This window comes from Oncorhynchus gorbuscha, linkage group LG14 (assembly GCF_021184085.1).
Source record: "Oncorhynchus gorbuscha isolate QuinsamMale2020 ecotype Even-year linkage group LG14, OgorEven_v1.0, whole genome shotgun sequence".
In the NCBI taxonomy this organism is placed as follows: Eukaryota; Metazoa; Chordata; class Actinopteri; order Salmoniformes; family Salmonidae; genus Oncorhynchus; species Oncorhynchus gorbuscha.
This window is the reverse complement of record NC_060186.1, coordinates 84,012,006-84,034,680: the sequence shown is the minus strand read 5'-3', so window position 1 is coordinate 84,034,680 and position 22,675 is coordinate 84,012,006. Positions and strand designations below refer to the sequence as shown.

The 22,675-nt window shown below is 49.0% G+C and overlaps 1 protein-coding gene across 1 annotated transcript in view; it reads left to right on the top strand.

Moving 5' to 3' along the window:
- The first annotated feature begins 1,645 nt into the window (after window positions 1-1,645).
- The window catches only part of LOC123995484 (chloride intracellular channel protein 5-like), an 89,937-nt gene continuing 68,907 nt past the window's right edge, over window positions 1,646-22,675 (top strand). Inside the window, exon 1 of the mRNA XM_046299132.1 lies at window positions 1,646-2,342. Within this exon, the coding sequence (XP_046155088.1) occupies window positions 1,764-2,342 (579 nt within the window). The 5' untranslated portion in view covers window positions 1,646-1,763. The remainder of the gene's footprint in view (window positions 2,343-22,675) is intronic.

Below are 22,675 nucleotides of genomic sequence, written 5' to 3'. Positions count from 1 at the left end.
AGTATTATTAGTATTAGTCGTATTAGTAGTATTAATAGTATTATTAGTATTATTAGTATTAATAGTATTAGTAGTATTAGTAGTATTATTAGTATTATTAGTATTAGTAGTATTAGTAGTATTAGTAGTATTAATAGTATTAATAGTATTATTAGTATTAGTAGTATTAGTAGTATTAATAGTATTAGTAGTATTAATAGTATTAGTAGTATTAGTAGTATTAGTCGTATTAGTAGTATTAATAGTGTGTAGCCCAAACTGTTCGGACGCTACAGCCGATTTTCAGGATGTCTCATGATCTGACAACTCCCCCCCCCCCCCGCTCAAGCTCTGACACCTCTCACCGCAAATATGGAAGTGTGACGTCGGGGGATAAATGGATTGAGACACACCCAACAATGCAGATATCTCTAGCTTAAACAGCTTTATTTTAGTTTTTATTATTCTAATTATGTTTCAGAGGGGGGGTCTAACGACTCTAACGGGTGAAATGGTTTGATTATAAAGATGTGTTTACACTTGATTAAAATATCCAGATACAAATGTTCCCTGTCTACCTCCGGAGGTCTGATCACAATGCAGCTTTTAATCGTCTACACCAGTCTCAAAATGTTTTCAGAAATCAGAAATGTGGACAAAATCAGGACAAAGGATGCATGTTAGCAGCAGGTATAAATGGATCTCTTGATAAGGAGTTTCTCTGTAGTGATTTCAGACTATATGCTATGTGGTGATTATTGTGAAGGGTTTGCCCACCTGCACCCACCCTGCAGGGTGTTATGTCACATTCCAAATAGCACCCTATTCCCTATGTAGTGCACTACTTTAGACCAGAGCCCTATGGCACCCCATTCCCTATATAGGGAACTACTATAGACTAGAGCCCTATGGCACCCCATTCCCTATATAGTGCACTACTTTAGACCAGAGCCCTATGTCACCCCATTCCCTATATAGTGCACTACTTTAGACCACAGCCCTATGGCACCTTATTCCCTATATAGGGAACTACTATAGACCAGAGCCCTATGGCACCCCATTCCCTATATAATGCACTACTTTAGACCAGAGCCCTATAGCACCCCATTCCATATATAGTGCACTACTCTAGACCAGAGCCCTATTCCCTACATAGTGCACTACTCTAGACCAGAGCCCTATTCCCTACATAGAGCACTACTCTAGACCAGAGCCCTATGGCACCCTATTCCCTATATAGTGCACTACTTTAGACCAGAGCCCTATGGGGGTAGTGCACTATATAAGGCATTGGGGAGCCTATATGCTCTGTTCCCGTCTGTACCAGTGTTTTCACTTGTTCATAGACAGGATGTCACAATGATGTCATACCTTCCTTCCTTTAGAAGTATAGACATGTGACATCTCCAATGTTATTATTATTATTATCGGCTAATGGGGATCCTAATGGATCCAATCAAATAGTGTGAAATACCAGCCATCGTTAAAGGCTAGTCTTTATAACCAGGTCTCCTTACAAGCAGCCAGCTAGGGCTTGAATCACCTGAGACCGGGCTGCTACTGTAGGATCAAAGTTCTGTCTGAGTTATCATTGCCAGAGCTCACTCATGTGCGTAATCAGGGGGAGGGGGGAGAGAGAGAGAGGGCAAGCCCATTGCACCGAGAGTGAGAGAGAGAGACCAGCGCGCCTACAGACTATCGCCAGTCAGTTAGTTGCAGCAACCTTGTAACGGACAACTCTTCCCCCAGTCGGCCCTGAACATTTAGCCAGAGAAGCGGCCAGCATGGAGAACTTGTACGAGACCGTAGCGGAGGGGAGCGTGTATGAGCGGCCCGACAGTCCTGCCGAGGCCAAGTATGAGAACCAAGGAGCTATCTATGAAACTCCCAGTGAGGTGGAAGAGGCGTTGCACAGAGAGGAGCAGGTGTACTCATCCCAGAGAGGGAAGCGATCTTCACCGGACTACATGGACACCAGAGACGCGCCGGAACAGGCAGCAGAGAAAGATTGTTCTTCTTCAGCCTCCTCGTACGGCAACAACGAGGACGATAAGTGCATGGTGGAGGAGATTAAATTAGCAGCAGAGGTTGAGGCTGTCCTCGAGGTTAACGGTGATGGAGCTGGTTCGAGACGGTCATCGTCATCATCATCCTCCTCTTCCTCCTCCAAGCACGAGGGCAACCTGCAGGACAGGCTGGTGGATGCCTATAGCCACAGTGAGAAGAGTCTGAGCGACAAGGAGGAGGAAGAACCGGTAGACTACAGTCTGAAGACCATCGAGACTCTAGAAGCCATTACTCTGAACGAGGACAGTGCCACTCCTGATGACCCCAATGCACCCGAAATCTCCCTGTTTGTCAAGGTAAGGAAGAGGAATTGTCAACTTTCTCAAACTGTCTCCAACTGTCTCAGAAGGTAGGCCTAAAGAATGGGATTAAACAGAACTCCCGCTGTGTTACAGTTGGAGAAACACAGATTATGTTGGCCTAGGGTAGCCTAGTGGTTAGAGCGTTGGACTAGTAACCGGAAGGTTGCGAGTTCAAACCCCCGAGCTGACAATGTACAAATCTGTCGTTCTGCCCCTGAACAGGCAGTTAACCCACTGTTCCCAGGCCGTCATTGAAAATAAGAATGTGTTCTTAACTGACTTGCCTGGTTAAATAAAGGTAAAATAAAAATAAGTAAAAATATATGTTTATAACTGAGGAAGAGGAATATATATAGGCCGACATAATCTGTATTTCTCCAACTGTCACAAATGGTTTCAAATGTTTTCAAATGTCATTAGTCTTCTGAGGGATAAAGGTGATGTTTAAAACAGCCATAAGAAAGCAAGCATTGACTAGCACGTGTGTTAAAGGTTGCATATGGTCTGTATCCGATCTATCTTCATCAGATAGTGTTTTTCAGGGAAAGACAGGGTCATTGAGTTACCGTCTAAGATTGGCCCGTACCCTCCTCACCACTCTGCAGTAGTCTGAAGGTCGTTAAGGTGTGGCTGTGTGAGTGGTCATCCCCCTCCACATGGACTTTGCTATAGTAGGCCTCACAGCAGGATAGACCTCATCTATTCACAAACCCGAGCCTGGAAGTCCAGTCAACAGCAGGTTTCCTGTTCTACCTGATAATAAACCCACCTGGTGTCCCAGGTTTAAATCAGTTCTTGAAATAGAGGGGAAGAATGAAAATCAGTGGTGGAACGGTCTTCGACCCTCAGGTTTGAAACCACAGAGTCCGACAGAACACAGTGGTTATAGAGAGTTCAGAGAGGCACTTGGCCTCCTATTAATGTTTTCTTTATCAACAAGCTCAGTTCTGTGTGTAGAGCTGCTGTTTTATTCCACTGTGTCTATATCCTCTGTACACCGTCTTTGACTTTGACAAGCCCTGGAGACAGCCTTGTAATCATTAACTATAGTTCACTGTACCGCCATAGAAACAAGAGGTGAGCGCTATGGCTGGGCCACACACACACACACACACTGGCTGTAATCAGTGTTTTCTGTTCTAACACGGACACCCTGATAATTGAGCAACACAGATTAACAGAGAGAGAGAGAGAGCGGTTTGAACAAGAGAGTGGTTGGACATGTTTGAATCTGAGAAGGTCCAGATATATCCTCTTAAGAATTTGTTCTTAACTGACTTGCCTAGTAAAATAAAGGTAAAAAATAAATAAAAAATACGGTAGCCTCTTTCCTATCCCCTAGCCCATAGACCCTATCCCCTAGCCCATAGACCCTATCCCCTAGCCCATAGACCCTAGCCCATAGACCCTATCCCCTAGCCCATAGACCCTATCCCCTAGCCCATAGACCCTATCCCCTAGCCCATAGACCCTATCCCCTAGCCCATAGACCCTATCCCCTAGACCCTATCCCCTAGCCCATAGACCCTATCCCCTAGCCCATAGACCCTATCCCCTAGCCCATAGACCCTATCCCCTAGCCCATAGACCCTATCCCCTAGACCCTATCCCCTAGCCCATAGACCTTATCCCCTAGCCAATAGACCCTATCCCCTAGCCCATAGACCCTATCCCCTAGCCCATAGACCCTATCCCCTAGCCCATAGACCCTATCCCCTAGCCCATAGACCCTATCCCCTAGCCCATAGACCCTATCCCCTAGCCCATAGACCCTATCCCATAGACCCTATCCCCTATCCCATAGACCCTATCCCCTAGCCCCTATCCCCTAGCCCATAGACCCTATCCCCTAGCCCATAGACCCTATCCCCTAGCCCATAGACCCTATCCCCTAGCCCATAGACCCTATCCCCTAGCCCATAGACCCTATCCCCTAGCCCATAGACCCTATCCCCTAGCCCATAGACCCTATCCCCTAGCCCATAGACCCTATCCCCTAGCCCATAGACCCTATCCCATAGACCCTATCCCCTAGCCCATAGACCCTATCCCCTAGCCCCTATCCCCTAGCCCATAGACCCTAGCCCATAGACCCTATCCCCTAGCCCATAGACCCTATCCCCTAGCCCATAGACCCTATCCCCTAGCCCATAGACCCTATCCCATAGACCCTATCCCCTAGCCCATAGACCCTATCCCCTAGCCCCTATCCCCTAGCCCATAGACCCTATCCCCTAGCCCATAGACCCTATCCCCTAGCCCCTATCCCCTAGCCCATAGACCCTATCCCCTAGCCCATAGACCCTATCCCCTAGCCCATAGACCCTATCCCCTAGCCCATAGACCCTATCCCATAGACCCTATCCCCTAGCCCATAGACCCTATCCCCTAGCCCCTATCCCCTAGCCCATAGACCCTAGCCCATAGACCCTATCCCCTAGCCCATAGACCCTATCCCCTAGCCCATAGACCCTATCCCCTAGCCCATAGACCCTATCCCCTAGCCCATAGACCCTATCCCATAGACCCTATCCCCTAGCCCATAGACCCTATCCCCTAGCCCATAGACCCTATCCCCTAGCCCATAGACCATATCCCATAGACCCTATCCCCTAGCCCATAGACCCTATCCCCTAGCCCATAGACCCTATCCCATAGACCCTATCCCTAGCCCATAGACCCTATCCCCTAGCCCCTATCCCCTAGCCCATAGACCCTAGCCCATAGACCCTATCCCCTAGCCCATAGACCCTATCCCCTAGCCCATAGACCCTATCCCCTAGCCCATAGACCCTATCCCCTAGCCCATAGACCCTATCCCCTAGCCCATAGACCCTATCCCCTAGCCCATAGACCCTATCCCCTAGCCCATAGACCCTATCCCCTAGCCCATAGACCCTATCCCCTATCCCATAGACCCTATCCCCTAGCCCATAGACCCTATCCCCTAGCCCATAGACCCTATCCCCTAGCCAATAGACCCTACCCCCTAGCCCATAGACCCTATCCCCTAGCCCATAGACCCTATCCCCTAGCCCATAGACCCTAGCCCATAGACCCTATCCCCTAGCCAATAGACCCTATCCCCTAGCCCATAGACCCTACCCCCTAGCCCATAGACCCTATCCCCTAGCCCATAGACCCTATCCCCTAGCCCATAGACCCTAGCCCATAGACCCTATCCCCTAGCCCATAGACCCTAGCCCATAGACCCTATCCCCTAGCCAATAGACCCTATCCCCTAGCCCATAGACCCTAGCCCCTAGCCCATAGACCCTAGCCCATAGACCCTATCCCCTAGCCAATAGACCCTATCCCCTAGCCAATAGACCCTACCCCCTAGCCAATAGACCCTATCTCCTAGCCCATAGACCCTATCCCCTAGCCCATAGACCCTATCCCCTAGCCAATAGACCCTATCCCTAGCCAATAGACCCTATCCCCTAGCCCATAGACCCTATCCCCTAGCCCATAGACCCTATCCCCTAGCCCATAGACCCTATCCCCTAGCCCATAGACCCTATCCCCTAGCCCATAGACCCTACCCCCTAGCCCATAGACCCTATCCCCTAGCCCATAGACCCTATCCCCTAGCCCATAGACCCTATCCCCTAGCCCATAGACCCTATCCCCTAGCCCATAGACCCTATCCCCAAGCCCATAGACCCTATCCCCTAGACCCTATCCCCTAGCCCATAGACCCTATCCCCTAGCCCATAGACCCTATCCCCTAGCCCATAGACCCTATCCCCTAGCCCATAGACCCTATCCCCTAGCCCATAGACCCTATCCCCTAGCCCATAGACCCTATCCCCTAGCCAATAGACCCTATCCCTAGCCAATAGACCCTATCCCCTAGCCAATAGACCCTATCCCCTAGCCCATAGACCCTATCCCCAAGCCCATAGACCCTATCCCCTAGCCCATAGACCCTATCCCCTAGCCCATAGACCCTATCCCCTAGCCCATAGACCCTATCCCCTAGCCAATAGACCCTATCCCCTAGCCCATAGACCCTATCCCCTAGCCAATAGACCCTATCCCCTAGCCAATAGACCCTATCCCCTAGCCAATAGACCCTATCCCCTAGCCCATAGACCCTATCCCCAAGCCCATAGACCCTATCCCCTAGCCAATAGACCCTATCCCTAGCCAATATACCCTATCCCCTAGCCCATAGACCCTATCCCCTAGCCCATAGACCCTATCCCCTAGCCCCTATCCCCTAGCCAATAGACCCTATCCCCTAGCCCATAGACCCTACCCCCTAGCCCATAGACCCTATCCCCTAGCCCATAGACCCTAGCCCATAGACCCTATCCCCTAGCCCATAGACCCTACCCCCTAGCCCATAGACCCTATCCCCTAGCCCATAGACCCTAGCCCATAGACCCTATCCCCTAGCCCATAGACCCTACCCCCTAGCCCATAGACCCTATCCCCTAGCCCATAGACCCTAGCCCATAGACCCTAGCCCATAGACAATAGACCCTATCCCCTAGCCCATAGACCCTACCCCCTAGCCCATAGACCCTATCCCCTAGCCCATAGACCCTAGCCCATAGACCCTATCCCCTAGCCCATAGACCCTATCCCCTAGCCAATAGACCCTATCCCCTAGCCCATAGACCCTACCCCCTAGCCCATAGACCCTATCCCCTAGCCCATAGACCCTATCCCCTAGCCCATAGACCCTAGCCCATAGACCCTATCCCCTAGCCCATAGACCCTAGCCCATAGACCCTATCCCCTAGCCAATAGACCCTATCCCCTAGCCCATAGACCCTAGCCCCTAGCCCATAGACCCTAGCCCATAGACCCTATCCCCTAGCCAATAGACCCTATCCCCTAGCCAATAGACCCTACCCCCTAGCCAATAGACCCTATCTCCTAGCCCATAGACCCTATCCCCTAGCCCATAGACCCTATCCCCTAGCCAATAGACCCTATCCCCTAGCCAATAGACCCTATCCCCTAGCCCATAGACCCTATCCCCTAGCCCATAGACCCTATCCCCTAGCCCATAGACCCTATCCCCTAGCCCATAGACCCTATCCCCTAGCCCATAGACCCTACCCCCTAGCCCATAGACCCTATCCCCTAGCCCATAGACCCTATCCCCTAGCCCATAGACCCTATCCCCTAGCCCATAGACCCTATCCCCTAGCCCATAGACCCTATCCCCAAGCCCATAGACCCTATCCCCTAGACCCTATCCCCTAGCCCATAGACCCTATCCCCTAGCCCTTAGACCCTATCCCCTAGCCCATAGACCCTATCCCCTAGCCCATAGACCCTATCCCCTAGCCCATAGACCCTATCCCCTAGCCCATAGACCCTATCCCCTAGCCAATAGACCCTATCCCTAGCCAATAGACCCTATCCCTAGCCAATAGACCCTATCCCCTAGCCCTATAGACCCTATCCCCAAGCCCATAGACCCTATCCCCTAGCCCATAGACCCTATCCCCTAGCCCATAGACCCTATCCCCTAGCCCATAGACCCTATCCCCTAGCCAATAGACCCTATCCCCTAGCCCATAGACCCTATCCCCTAGCCAATAGACCCTATCCCCTAGCCAATAGACCCTATCCCCTAGCCAATAGACCCTATCCCCTAGCCCATAGACCCTATCCCCAAGCCCATAGACCCTATCCCCTAGCCAATAGACCCTATCCCCTAGCCAATATACCCTATCCCCTAGCCCATAGACCCTATCCCCTAGCCCATAGACCCTATCCCCTAGCCCCTATCCCCTAGCCAATAGACCCTATCCCCTTGCCCATAGACCCTACCCCCTAGCCCATAGACCCTATCCCCTAGCCCATAGACCCTAGCCCATAGACCCTATCCCCTAGCCCATAGACCCTACCCCCTAGCCCATAGACCCTATCCCCTAGCCCATAGACCCTAGCCCATAGACCCTATCCCCTAGCCCATAGACCCTACCCCCTAGCCCATAGACCCTATCCCCTAGCCCATAGACCCTAGCCCATAGACCCTAGCCCATAGACAATAGACCCTATCCCCTAGCCCATAGACCCTACCCCCTAGCCCATAGACCCTATCCCCTAGCCCATAGACCCTAGCCCATAGACCCTATCCCCTAGCCCATAGACCCTATCCCCTAGCCCATAGACCCTACCCCCTAGCCCATAGACCCTATCCCCTAGCCCATAGACCCTAGCCCATAGACCCTATCCCCTAGCCCATAGACCCTATCCCCTAGCCAATAGACCCTATCCCCTAGCCCATAGACCCTACCCCCTAGCCCATAGACCCTATCCCCTAGCCAATAGACCCTATCCCCTAGCCCATAGACCCTATCCCCTAGCCAATAGACCCTATCCCCTAGCCAATAGACCCTATCCCCTAGCCAATAGACCCTATCCCCTAGCCCATAGACCCTATCCCCAAGCCCATAGACCCTATCCCCTAGCCAATAGACCCTATCCCCTAGCCAATATACCCTATCCCCTAGCCCATAGACCCTATCCCCTAGCCCATAGACCCTATCCCCTAGCCCCTATCCCCTAGCCAATAGACCCTATCCCCTAGCCCATAGACCCTACCCCCTAGCCCATAGACCCTATCCCCTAGCCCATAGACCCTAGACCATAGACCCTATCCCCTAGCCCATAGACCCTACCCCCTAGCCCATAGACCCTATCCCCTAGCCCATAGACCCTAGCCCATAGACCCTATCCCCTAGCCCATAGACCCTACCCCCTAGCCCATAGACCCTATCCCCTAGCCCATAGACCCTAGCCCATAGACCCTAGCCCATAGACAATAGACCCTATCCCCTAGCCCATAGACCCTACCCCCTAGCCCATAGACCCTATCCCCTAGCCCATAGACCCTAGCCCATAGACCCTATCCCCTAGCCCATAGACCCTATCCCCTAGCCCATAGACCCTACCCCCTAGCCCATAGACCCTATCCCCTAGCCCATAGACCCTAGCCCATAGACCCTATCCCCTAGCCCATAGACCCTATCCCCTAGCCAATAGACCCTATCCCCTAGCCCATAGACCCTACCCCCTAGCCCATAGACCCTATCCCCTAGCCCATAGACCCTAGCCCCTAGCCCATAGACCCTATCCCCGAGCCCATAGACCCTAGCCCATAGACCCTATCCCCTAGCCCATAGACCCTACCCCCTAGCCCATAGACCCTATCCCCTAGCCCATAGACCCTAGCCCATAGACCCTATCCCCTAGCCAATAGACCCTATCCCCTAGCCCATAGACCCTACCCCCTAGCCCATAGACCCTACCCCCTAGCCCATAAACCCTATCCCCTAGCCAATAGACCCTATCCCCTAGCCCATAGACCATATCCCCTATCTCCTGCCCTAGCCCATAGACCCTATCCCCTAGCCAATAGGCCCTACCCCCTAGCCCATAGACCCTATCCCCTATCTCCTGCCCTAGCCCATGTATTCCCAAACTGGGGAATGTGCAATGCCGTCCGGGGTACGCCGATTTACACTTGTTTTTAACGGGGCTATACATTTTGGGTTTTGTTTTTTCTCTCTCCTGAGTAGCCTCGTTTCACTGCCAAAAATAACATTAAACCTTCTAGTGTTCAGCGAAATAACAACACAATGTAATATACAGGAAGCCTAGTCAAATAACTCACATCCAATCACATTAACCGTTACTCATCCAATCACATTAACCGTTACTCATCCAATCACATTAACCGTTACTCATCCAATCACATTAACCGTTACTCAACCAATCACATTAACCGTTACACTGTCACAGGAAACCTTCACTCTTGCGCAGACATTTAGAAATGACACATGACAATTTGAAAAATAAGCCACGGGAATTTTTTGAGCAAGAATAAAGATGTCTTTTGAGTAGTAAGACATGTATAAAAGCAACAGAATCCATTAATAAGAAGGGGCTAGAAGAGTCTTATATGGTGAGCTACTGAGTGGCTAGGAAAGGACAAAAAACGTGACATGGCAGATGTTTTGAAATAATTACTGCTTCGCACACAAACCAGTGGATTATATGCATTACAGCATAGAGATGTCACCACACCTCTACTCCTCTAGTGTCACCACTCCTCTAGTGTCATCACACCTCTAGTGTCACCACTCCTCTAGTGTCACCACTCCTCTAGTGTCACCACACCTCTACTCCTCTAGTGTCACCACAACTCTACTCCTCTAGTGTCACCACTCCTCTAGTGTCACCACTCATCTAGTGTCACCACTCCTCTAGTGTCACCACTCCTCTAGTGTCACCACACCTCTACTCCTCTAGTGTCACCACACCTCTACTCCTCTAGTGTCACCACTCCTCTACTCCTCTAGTGTCACCACTCCTCTAGTGTCACCACTCCTCTACTCCTCTAGTGTCACCACTCCTCTACTCCTCTACTGTCACCACTCCTCTACTGTCACCACTCCTCTAGTGTCACCACTCCTCTACTCCTCTAGTGTCACCACTCCTCTAGTATCACCACTCCTCTACTCCTCTAGTGTCACCACTCCTCTAGTGTCACAACTCCTCTAGTGTCACAACTCCTCTAGTGTCACCACTCCTCTAGTGTCACCACACCTCTACTCCTCTAGTGTCACCACAACTCTACTCCTCTAGTGTCACCACACCTCTACTCCTCTAGTGTCACCACTCCTCTACTCCTCTAGTGTCACCACACCTCTACTCCTCTAGTGTCACCACTCCTACTCCTCTAGTGTCACCACTCCTCTACTCCTCTAGTGTCACCACTCCTCTACTCCTCTAGTGTCACCACTCCTCTAGTGTCACCACTCCTCTAGTGTCACCACTCCTCTAGTGTCACCACACCTCTACCCCTCTAGTGTTACCACTCCTCTAGTGTCACCACTCCTCTAGTGTCACCACTCCTCTAGTGTCACCACTCTTCTAGTGTCACCACTCCTCTAGTCCTCTAGTGTCACCACTCCTCTAGTGTCACCACTCCTCTAGTGTCACCACACCTCTAGTGTCACCACACCTCTAGTGTCACCACACCTCTAGTGTCACCACCACTCCTCTACACCTCTATTTTCACCACTCCTCTAGTGTCACCACTCCTCTATTGTCACCACTCCTCTAGTGTCACTACTCCTCTAGTCACCACTCTATTGTCACCACTCCTCTACTGTCTCTACACCTCTACACCTCTAGTGTCACTACTCCTCTAGTGTCACCACACCTCTACTGTCTCTACACCCTGTGTCTCTACACCTCTAGTGTCACCACGCCTATTGTCACCACACCTCTACTGTCTCTACACCCCGTGTCTCTACACCTCTACACCTCTAGTGTCACCAAACCTCTACTCCTCTAGTGTCACCACTCCTCTAGTGTCACCACTCCTCTACTCCTCTAGTGTCACCACTCCTCTAGTGGCACCACTCCTCTACTCCTCTAGTGTCACCACTCCTCTAGTGTCACCACTCCTCTAGTGTCACCACTCCTCTAGTGTCACCACTCCTCTACTCCTCTAGTGTCACCACTCCTCTAGTGTCACCACACCTCTACTCCTCTAGTGTCACCACTCCTCTACTCCTCTAGTGTCACCACTCCTCTACTCCTCTAGTGTCACCACACCTCTACTGCTCTAGTGTCACCACTCCTCTACTCCTCTAGTGTCACCACACCTCTACTCCTCTAGTGTCACCACTCCTCTAGTGTCACCACTCCTCTAGTGTCACCACACCTCTACTCCTCTAGTGTCACCACTCCTCTACTCCTCTAGTGTCACCACTCCTCTACTCCTCTAGTGTCACCACTCCTCTAGTGTCACCACTCCTCTACTCCTCTAGTGTCACCACTCCTCTAGTGTCACCACTCCTCTACTCCTCTAGTGTCACCACTCCTCTACTCCTCTAGTGTCACCACTCCTCTAGTGTCACCACTCCTCTACACCTCTATTGTCACCACTCCTCTAGTGTCACCACTCCTCTATTGTCACCACTCCTCTAGTCTCACCACTCCTCTATAGTCACCACTCCTCTAGTGTCACCACTCCTCTACTCCTCTAGTGTCACCACTCCTCTAGTGTCACCACTCCTCTACTCCTCTAGTGTCACCACTCCTCTACACCTCTATTGTCACCACTCCTCTAGTGTCACCACTCCTCTATTGTCACCACACCTCTAGTGTCACCACTCCTCTATTGTCACCACTCCTCTAGTGTCACCACTCCTCTATTGTCACCACTCCTCTAGTGTCACCACTCCTCTATTGTCACCACTCCTCTAGTGTCACCACTCCTCTACTCCTCTAGTGTCACCACTCCTCTACTCCTCTAGTGTCACCACTCCTCTAGTGTCACCACTCCTCTAGTGTCACCACTCCTCTACACCTCTATTGTCACCACACCTCTAGTGTCACCACTCCTCTACACCTCTATTGTCACCACTCCTCTAGTGTCACCACTCCTCTATTGTCACCACTCCTCTAGTGTCACCACTCCTCTACACCTCTATTTTCACCACTCCTCTAGTGTCACCACTCCTCTACTCCTCTAGTGTCACCACTCCTCTACACCTCTATTGTCACCACTCCTCTAGTGTCACCACTCCTCTAGTGTCACCACTCCTCTACACCTCTATTGTCACCACTCCTCTAGTGTCACCACTCCTCTATTGTCACCACTCCTCTAGTGTCAGCACTCCTCTAGTGTCACCACTCCTCTACTCCTCTAGTGTCACCACTCCTCTACACCTCTATTGTCACCACTCCTCTAGTGTCACCACTCCTCTAGTGTCACCACTCCTCTACACCTCTATTGTCACCACTCCTCTAGTGTCACCACTCCTCTATTGTCACCACTCCTCTAGTGTCACCACTCCTCTATTGTCACCACTCCTCTAGTGTCACCACTCCTCTATTGTCACCACTCCTCTAGTGTCAGCACTCCTCTAGTGTCACCACTCCTCTACTCCTCTAGTGTCACCACTCCTCTACACCTCTATTGTCACCACTCCTCTAGTGTCACCACTCCTCTAGTGTCACCACTCCTCTACACCTCTATTGTCACCACTCCTCTATTGTCACCACTCCTCTAGTGTCACCACTCCTCTATTGTCACCACTCCTCTAGTGTCACCACTCCTCTACTCCTCTAGTGTCACCACTCCTCTAGTGTCACCACTCCTCTAGTGTCACCACTCCTCTACACCTCTATTGTCACCACACCTCTAGTGTCACCACTCCTCTATTGTCACCACTCCTCTAGTGTCACCACTCCTCTACACCTCTATTTTCACCACTCCTCTAGTGTCACCACTCCTCTATTGTCACCACTCCTCTAGTGTCACTACTCCTCTAGTCACCACTCTATTGTCACCACTCCTAGTGTCACCACTCCTCTAGTGTCACCACTCCTCTAGTGTCACCACACCTCTACTGTCTCTACACCCTGTGTCTCTACACCTCTAGTGTCACCACACCTATTGTCACCACACCTCTACTGTCTCTACACCCCGTGTCTCTACACCTCTACACCTCTAGTGTCACCACACCTCTACTCCTCTAGTGTCACCACTCCTCTAGTGTCACCACTCCTCTACTCCTCTAGTGTCACCACTCCTCTAGTGGCACCACTCCTCTACTCCTCTAGTGTCACCACTCCTCTAGTGTCACCACTCCTCTAGTGTCACCACTCCTCTAGTGTCACCACACCTCTAGTGTCACCATACCTCTACTCCTCTAGTGTCACCACTCCTCTACTCCTCTAGTGTCACCACTCCTCTACTCCTCTAGTGTCACCACACCTCTACTGCTCTAGTGTCACCACTCCTCTACTCCTCTAGTGTCACCACACCTCTACTCCTCTAGTGTCACCACTCCTCTAGTGTCACCACTCCTCTAGTGTCACCACACCTCTACTCCTCTAGTGTCACCACTCCTCTACTCCTCTAGTGTCACCACTCCTCTACTCCTCTAGTGTCACCACTCCTCTAGTGTCACCACTCCTCTACTCCTCTAGTGTCACCACTCCTCTAGTGTCACCACTCCTCTACTCCTCTAGTGTCACCACTCCTCTACTCCTCTAGTGTCACCACTCCTCTAGTGTCACCACTCCTCTACACCTCTATTGTCACCACTCCTCTAGTGTCACCACTCCTCTATTGTCACCACTCCTCTAGTCTCACCACTCCTCTATAGTCACCACTCCTCTAGTGTCACCACTCCTCTACTCCTCTAGTGTCACTCCTCTAGTGTCACCACTCCTCTAGTGTCACCACTCCTCTACACCTCTAGTGTCACCACTCCTCTAGTGTCACCTCTATTGTCACCACTCCTCTAGTGTCACCACTCCTCTATTGTCACCACTCCTCTAGTGTCACCACTCCTCTATTGTCACCACTCCTCTAGTGTCACCACTCCTCTATTGTCACCACTCCTCTAGTGTCACCACTCCTCTACTCCTCTAGTGTCACCACTCCTCTAGTGTCACCACTCCTCTACACCTCTATTGTCACCACACCTCTAGTGTCACCACTCCTCTACACCTCTATTGTCACCACTCCTCTAGTGTCACCACTCCTCTATTGTCACCACTCCTCTAGTGTCACCACTCCTCTACACCTCTATTTTCACCACTCCTCTAGTGTCACCACTCCTCTACTCCTCTAGTGTCACCACTCCTCTACACCTCTATTGTCACCACTCCTCTAGTGTCACCACTCCTCTAGTGTCACCACTCCTCTACACCTCTATTGTCACCACTCCTCTAGTGTCACCACTCCTCTATTGTCACCACTCCTCTAGTGTCAGCACTCCTCTAGTGTCACCACTCCTCTACTCCTCTAGTGTCACCACTCCTCTAGTGTCACCACTCCTCTACTCCTCTAGTGTCACCACTCCTCTACACCTCTATTGTCACCACTCCTCTAGTGTCACCACTCCTCTAGTGTCACCACTCCTCTACACCTCTATTGTCACCACTCCTCTAGTGTCACCACTCCTCTATTGTCACCACTCCTCTAGTGTCACCACTCCTCTACACCTCTATTGTCACCACACCTCTAGTGTCACCACTCCTCTATTGTCACCACTCCTCTAGTGTCACCACTCCTCTAGTGTCACCACTCCTCTACACCTCTATTGTCACCACTCCTCTAGTGTCACCACTCCTCTAGTGTCACCACTCCTCTAGTGTCACCACTCCTCTACTGTCTCTACACCTCTACACCTCTAGTGTCACTACTCCTCTAGTGTCACCACACCTCTACTGTCTCTACACCCTGTGTCTCTACACCTCTAGTGTCACCACACCTATTGTCACCACACCTCTACTGTCTCTACACCCCGTGTCTCTACACCTCTACACCTCTAGTGTCACCACACCTCTAGTGTCACCACTCCTCTATTGTCACCACTCCTCTAGTGTCACCACTCCTCTAGTGTCACCACTCCTCTAGTGTCACCACTCCTCTAGTGTCACCACACCTCTACTGTTTCTACACCCCGTGTCTCTACACCTCTACACCTCTAGTGTCACCACTCCTCTATTGTCACCACTCCTCCAGTGTCACCACACCTCTATTGTCACCACACCTCGTGTCTCTACACCTCTACACCTCTAGTGTCACCACTCCTCTATTGTCACCACTCCTCTATTGTCACCACTCCTCTACTCCTCTAGTGTCACCACTCCTCTAGTGTCACCACTCCTCTAGTGTCACCACTCCTCTACACCTCTATTGTCACCACACCTCTAGTGTCACCACTCCTCTATTGTCACCACTCCTCTAGTGTCACCACTCCTCTACTCCTCTATTGTCACCACTCCTCTAGTGTCACCACTCCTCTAGTGTCACCACTCCTCTACACCTCTATTGTCACCACACCTCTAGTGTCACCACTCCTCTATTGTCACCACTCCTCTAGTGTCACCACTCCTCTACTCCTCTAGTCACCACTCCTCTAGTGTCACTACTCCTCTAGTCACCACTCCTAGTGTCACCACTCCTCTACTCCTCTAGTCACCACTCCTCTAGTGTCACTACTCCTCTAGTCACCACTCCTAGTGTCACCACTCCTAGTGTCACCACTCCTCTAGTGTCACCACTCCTCTAGTGTCACTACTCCTCTAGTGTCACCACACCTCTACTGTCTCTACACCCTGTGTCTCTACACCTCTAGTGTCACCACACCTATTGTCACCACACCTCTACTGTCTCTACACCCCGTGTCTCTACACCTCTACACCTCTATTGTCACCACACCTCTAGTGTCACCACTCCTCTATTGTCACCACTCCTCTAGTGTCACCACTCCTCTACTCCTCTATTGTCACCACTCCTCTAGTGTCACCACTCCTCTACACCTCTATTGTCACCACTCCTCTAGTGTCACCACTCCTCTATTTTCACCACTCCTCTAGTGTCACCACTCCTCTAGTGTCACCACTCCTCTAGTGTCACCACTCCTCTAGTGTCACCACTCCTCTAGTGTCACCACACCTCTAGTGTCACCACACCTCTAGTGTCACCACACCTCTAGTGTCACCACTCCTCTAGTGTCACCACTCCTCTAGTGTCACCACACCTCTACTGTTTCTACACCCCGTGTCTCTACACCTCTACACCTCTAGTGTCACCACTCCTCTAGTGTCACCACTCCTCTAGTGTCACCACTCCTCTAGTGTCACCACACCTCTACTGTTTCTACACCCCGTGTCTCTACACCTCTACACCTCTAGTGTCACCACTCCTCTAGTGTCACCACTCCTCTAGTGTCACCACTCCTCTAGTGTCAGCACTCCTCTACTGTCTCTACACCTCTACACCTCTAGTGTCACTACTCCTCTAGTGTCACCACACCTCTACTGTCTCTACACCCTGTGTCTCTACACCTCTAGTGTCACCACACCTATTGTCACCACACCTCTACTGTCTCTACACCCCGTGTCTCTACACCTCTACACCTCTAGTGTCACCACTCCTCTAGTGTCACCACTCCTCTAGTGTCACCACTCCTCTACTGTCACCACTCCTCTACTCCTCTATTGTCACCACTCCTCCAGTGTCACCACACCTCTATTGTCACCACACCTCGTGTCTCTACACCTCTACACCTCTAGTGTCACCACACCTCTAGTGTCACCACTCCTCCAGTGTCACCACACCTCTATTGTCTCTACACCTCTACACCTCTAGTGTCACCACTCCTCTAGTGTCACCACTCCTCCGGTGTCACCACTCCTCTAGTGTCACCACCCCTCTAGTGTCACCACTCCTCCAGTGTCACCACACCTCTAGTGTCACCACACCTCTAGTGTCACCACTCCTCCGGTGTCACCACTCCTCTAGTGTCACCACACCTCTAGTGTCACCACTCCTCTACTGTCTCTACACCTCGTGTCTCTACACCTCTAGTGTGATGGGTGATTGTTTTATGTTTTATTCCATGTTGAATTCAGGCTGTAACAACATGTGTAATTAGTCAGGGGGTCTGAATACTCTCTGAAGGCACTGTATGTATGTTTGTATAATAATATTATGAATCTAAATCAAATAATATTGTCATACTAAGTGTTATTTTGTTCCCAGTTACCACAGTGTTCTACAACTAGAAGTGGGTAGAACACCTGTCACACCCTACCTTGATGTTTTAATGTCCATCCGGAAAGTATTTAGACCCAATTGTGATTTTTTTCGTCATCAATCTACACACAATACCCCATAATGACATCACAATACCCCATAATGACATCACAATACCCCATAATGACATCACAATACCCCATAATGACATCACAATACCCCATAATGATATCACAATACCCCATAATGACATCACAATACCCCATAATGACATCACAATACCCCATAATGACATCACAATACCCCATAATGACATCACAATACCCCATAATGATATCACAATACCCCATAATGATATCACAATACCCCATAATGACAAACTAAAAACTTGTTTTTAGAAATGTTTGCAAATGTATATTAAAAAAATCCCAACTGAAATATCACATTTACATTATTCAGACCATTTACTCAGTATTTTGACATCGATTACAGAATCGAGTCTTCTTGGGTATGACGCTGCAAGCTTAGCAAACCTGTATTTGGGGAGTTTCTCCCATTCTCCTCTGCAGATCCTCTCAAGCTCTGTCAGGTTTGTTGGGGAGTGTCGCTGTACAGCTATTTTCAGGTCCCTCCAGAGAAGTTCGATCGGGTTTAAGTCCGGGCTCTAGCTGGGCCACTCAAGGACATTCAGAGACTTGTCCCGAAGCAACTCCTGCATTGTCTTGGCTGTGTGCTTATGGTTCTTGTCCTGATGGAAGGTTTAACCTTTCCCCAGTCTGAGGGGACCCAGTCTGTAATAATGAGGCCTTTGTTCTGTTCCTCCAGACTCTATCGGTTACAATCACCCCACAACCTGTCCATGGAATACATCTCCCTCAGTTCACCACTGATCATAGAATGGGATGTGGCCGTAAAGTGTTATCACCTTCTAGTAGAACCCATTTCCTCAGTTCACCACTGATCATAGAATGGAATGTGGCCGTAAAGTGTTATCACCTTCTAGTAGAACCCATTTCCTCAGTTCACCACTGATCATAGAATGGAATGTGGCTGTAAAGTTGTATCACCTTCTAGTAGAACCCTAAGTGCCCAGGCAAGCTGCAGGAAGCCAGAGTGGACACCATAAAACTCAGCCTTAGCAGGCCAGTCTTACTCTTAGATAAATATATAATCATTTACTTTTAATATCAAACAAATCAGGTAAGTACGTAATAGTTCTATCATACCTCATGGCTTGGTTCTTTGCTGTGACATGAACTGTCAACTGTGGGACCTTATACAGACAGGTGTGTGCCTTTCCAAATCATGTCCAATCAATTGAATTTACCACAGGTGGACTCCAAAGTTGTAGAAACCTCTCAAGGATGATCAATGGAAACAAGATGCTCCTGACCTCAATGTCGAGTCTCATAGCAAAAGGTCTGAATACTTATGCAATGAAGGTATTTCTGTTTTCAAATTTTATACATTTGCAAAAATGTATAAATATAAAAAAATATATATAAAAACCTGTTTTCGCTTTGCAATTATGGGGAATTCGTTAGGCCACAGAAAATGTTATCATAATTCTATTAATTCCAAGTACGTTTTTGGAAATGTTTAGATGTTTATAGGATATTTGTTTGAAGTTTAACACAATATTCAATTGATGTTCAAGCATTATACATGTTACCAAGTCTTATATTTAAGTTTGACCTAATATTACCACTAGACTCCCAGCATGCGCATTTGTATCTCATTAAAGGATGAGAGATCAGACTGGAATGCATCCCCATTATGTTTCCCTCCAGATTAGAATTACATCCCCATTATGTTTCTATAGACTGGAATACATCCCCATTATATTTCTATAGACTGGAATACATCCCCATTATGTTTCTATAGACTGGAATACATCCCCATTATGTTTCCCTTCAGACTGGAATACATCCCCATTATGTTTCTATAGACTGGAATACATCCCCATTATATTTCTATAGACTGGAATACATCCCCATTATGTTTCTATAGACTGGAATACATCCCCATTATGTTTCCCTTCAGACTGGAATACATCCCCATTATGTTTCCCTTCAGACTGGAATACATCCCCATTATGTTTCCCTTCAGACTGGAATACATCCCCATTATGTTTCCCTTCAGACTGGAATACATCCCCATTATGTTTCCCTCCAGATTAGAATTACATCCCCATTATGTTTCTATAGACTGGAATACATCCCCATTATATTTCTATAGACTGGAATACATCCCCATTATGTTTCTATAGACTGGAATACATCCCCATTATGTTTCCCTTCAGACTGGAATACATCCCCATTATGTTTCTATAGACTGGAATACATCCCCATTATGTTTCTATAGACTGGAATACATCCCCATTATGTTTCTATAGACTGGAATACATCCCCATTATGTTTCTATAGACTGGAATACATCCCCATTATGTTTCTATAGACTGGAATACATCCCCATTATGTTTCTATAGACTGGAATAAATCCACATGATGTTTCTATAGACTGGAATACATCCCCATTATGTTTCCCTCTAGATTGGAATACATCCCCATTATGTTTCTATAGACTGGAGTACATCTCCATTATGTTTCTATAGACTGGAATACATCCCCATTATGTTTCTATAGACTGGAATACATCCCCATTATGTTTCCCTCCAGACTGTAATACATCCCCATTATGTTTCTATAGACTGGAATAAATCCACATGATGTTTCTATAGACTGGAATACATCCCCATTATGTTTCCCTCCAGACTGGAATACATCCCCATTATGTTTCTATAGACTGCTAGACTGGAATACGTGCTACGTGGAATATGTGCTAAGAACATCATAAAAATGTACTTATTTAGAAAATTGTGGAACATTATGTAGCATTGTGGGAATGTTCTGTGCAGCCTTTGAATATCACAATAATATTCTTGCAACATTAAGAGAATGTAATCTCTTGTAATGTACCCACATTGTTCCTGCTCAACTAGACAGTCTTAGTGTTTTGGGAACATGTCTTTTGTTATGTCCCCATAATGTTCCCACAACCTAATGAAACATCGTGGGAACCTTTTAAAGAACAGACTAAATGGGTTCTGGGAATGTTCTTGCAATATCAGGCGAATGTTTTATGCAAACATTGTACAATCATCACCATGAATGGACAGTTTTGGTGTTATGAGAACATTTACCGCAACTTAACGAATGTTCTTTCAGAGACACAATTTTGGTTTGCTGGGAAAACATTATTGTGTTATTACATTCCCTGGAAACCTAATGAGAACGTTTGGGGAACGTTCTGTTGTAGTTGGTACAGATGATGTGTACAACATTTAAGGTGAATGTTAGGAGAACATTCCAAGGATAATTCATTTAAAACATATAAATATTTTGTTATCAAAAACGTTCTTTGAATGTTTTGGGGATGTTATCCTCCTAACGTTAGATAAAACCCTAACTAGAACTTAATAGGAATCGTTTGGTTATGTTCTTGGTTTGCTGGGATGTGAAACATTCCTGATATGAGTGGTTCACAGTCTTTAGAGACATCACAATACATTCAACAGGTATAATATGTGAAGCGTTTTAATATACCACTGGGTATTGAGAGGAAGAGACAGTGATGTTTGACTAGTCAAAGAACAAAAGGAGATCAGCTCTGAGATCACTGTCCTGTTTCACTAATCATTCACCTCAGCACTAAATCATTGACAGATGGGCTGTGTGTGTGTTGCACTGTGTCATAAGCTGCTCTGTACAGAGAGGCCTTTGAACCCTGTAGTTACTACAATAGAATAATAATGCCACTGACGGACTGACTGACTGGCTGGCTGACTGGGTAGCTGGCTGACTGGCTGGCTGGCTGACTGGGTAGCTGGCTGACTGGCTTGCTGGCTGACTGACGGACTGACTGACTGACTGACTGACTGGCTGACTGGCTGGCTGACTGGCTGACTGACTGACTGGCTGACTGGCTGGCTGACTGGCTGACTGGCTGGCTGACTGGCTGTCTGACTGGGTAGCTGACTGGGTAGCTGACTGACTGACTGACTGGCTGGCTGACTGGCAGGCTGACTGGGTAGCTGACTGGCTAGCTGACTGGCTAGCTAACTTGTTGGCTGTCTGACTGGCTGGCTGACTGGGTAGCTGACTGGCTGTCTGACTGGGTAGCTGACTGGCTAGCTGACTGGGTAGCTGACTGGCTAGCTGACTTGTTGGCTGTCTGACTGGCTAGCTGACTTGTTGGCTGTCTGACTGGGTAGCTGACTGGCTAGCTGACTTGTTGACTGTCTGACTGGGTAGCTGACTGGCTAGCTGACTTGTTGGCTGTCTGACTGGGTAGCTGACTGGCTAGCTGACTTGTTGGCTGTCTGACTGGGTAGCTGACTGGCTAGCTGACTTGTTGACTGTCTGACTGGGTAGCTGACTGGCTAGCTGACTTGTTGGCTGTCTGACTGGGTAGCTGACTGGCTAGCTGACTTGTTGGCTGTCTGACTGGGTAGCTGACTGGCTAGCTGACTTGTTGGCTGTCTGACTGGGTAGCTGACTGGCTAGCTGACTTGTTGGCTGTCTGACTGGGTAGCTGACTGGCTAGCTGACTTGCTAGCTGTCTGACTGGGTAGCTGACTGGCTAGCTGACTGGCTGGCTGACATGCTGGCTGACTGTCTGACTGGCTAGCTGACTTGTTGGCTGTCTGACTGGGTAGCTGACTGGCTAGCTGACTTGTTGGCTGTCTGACTGGGTAGCTGACTGGCTAGCTGACTTGCTA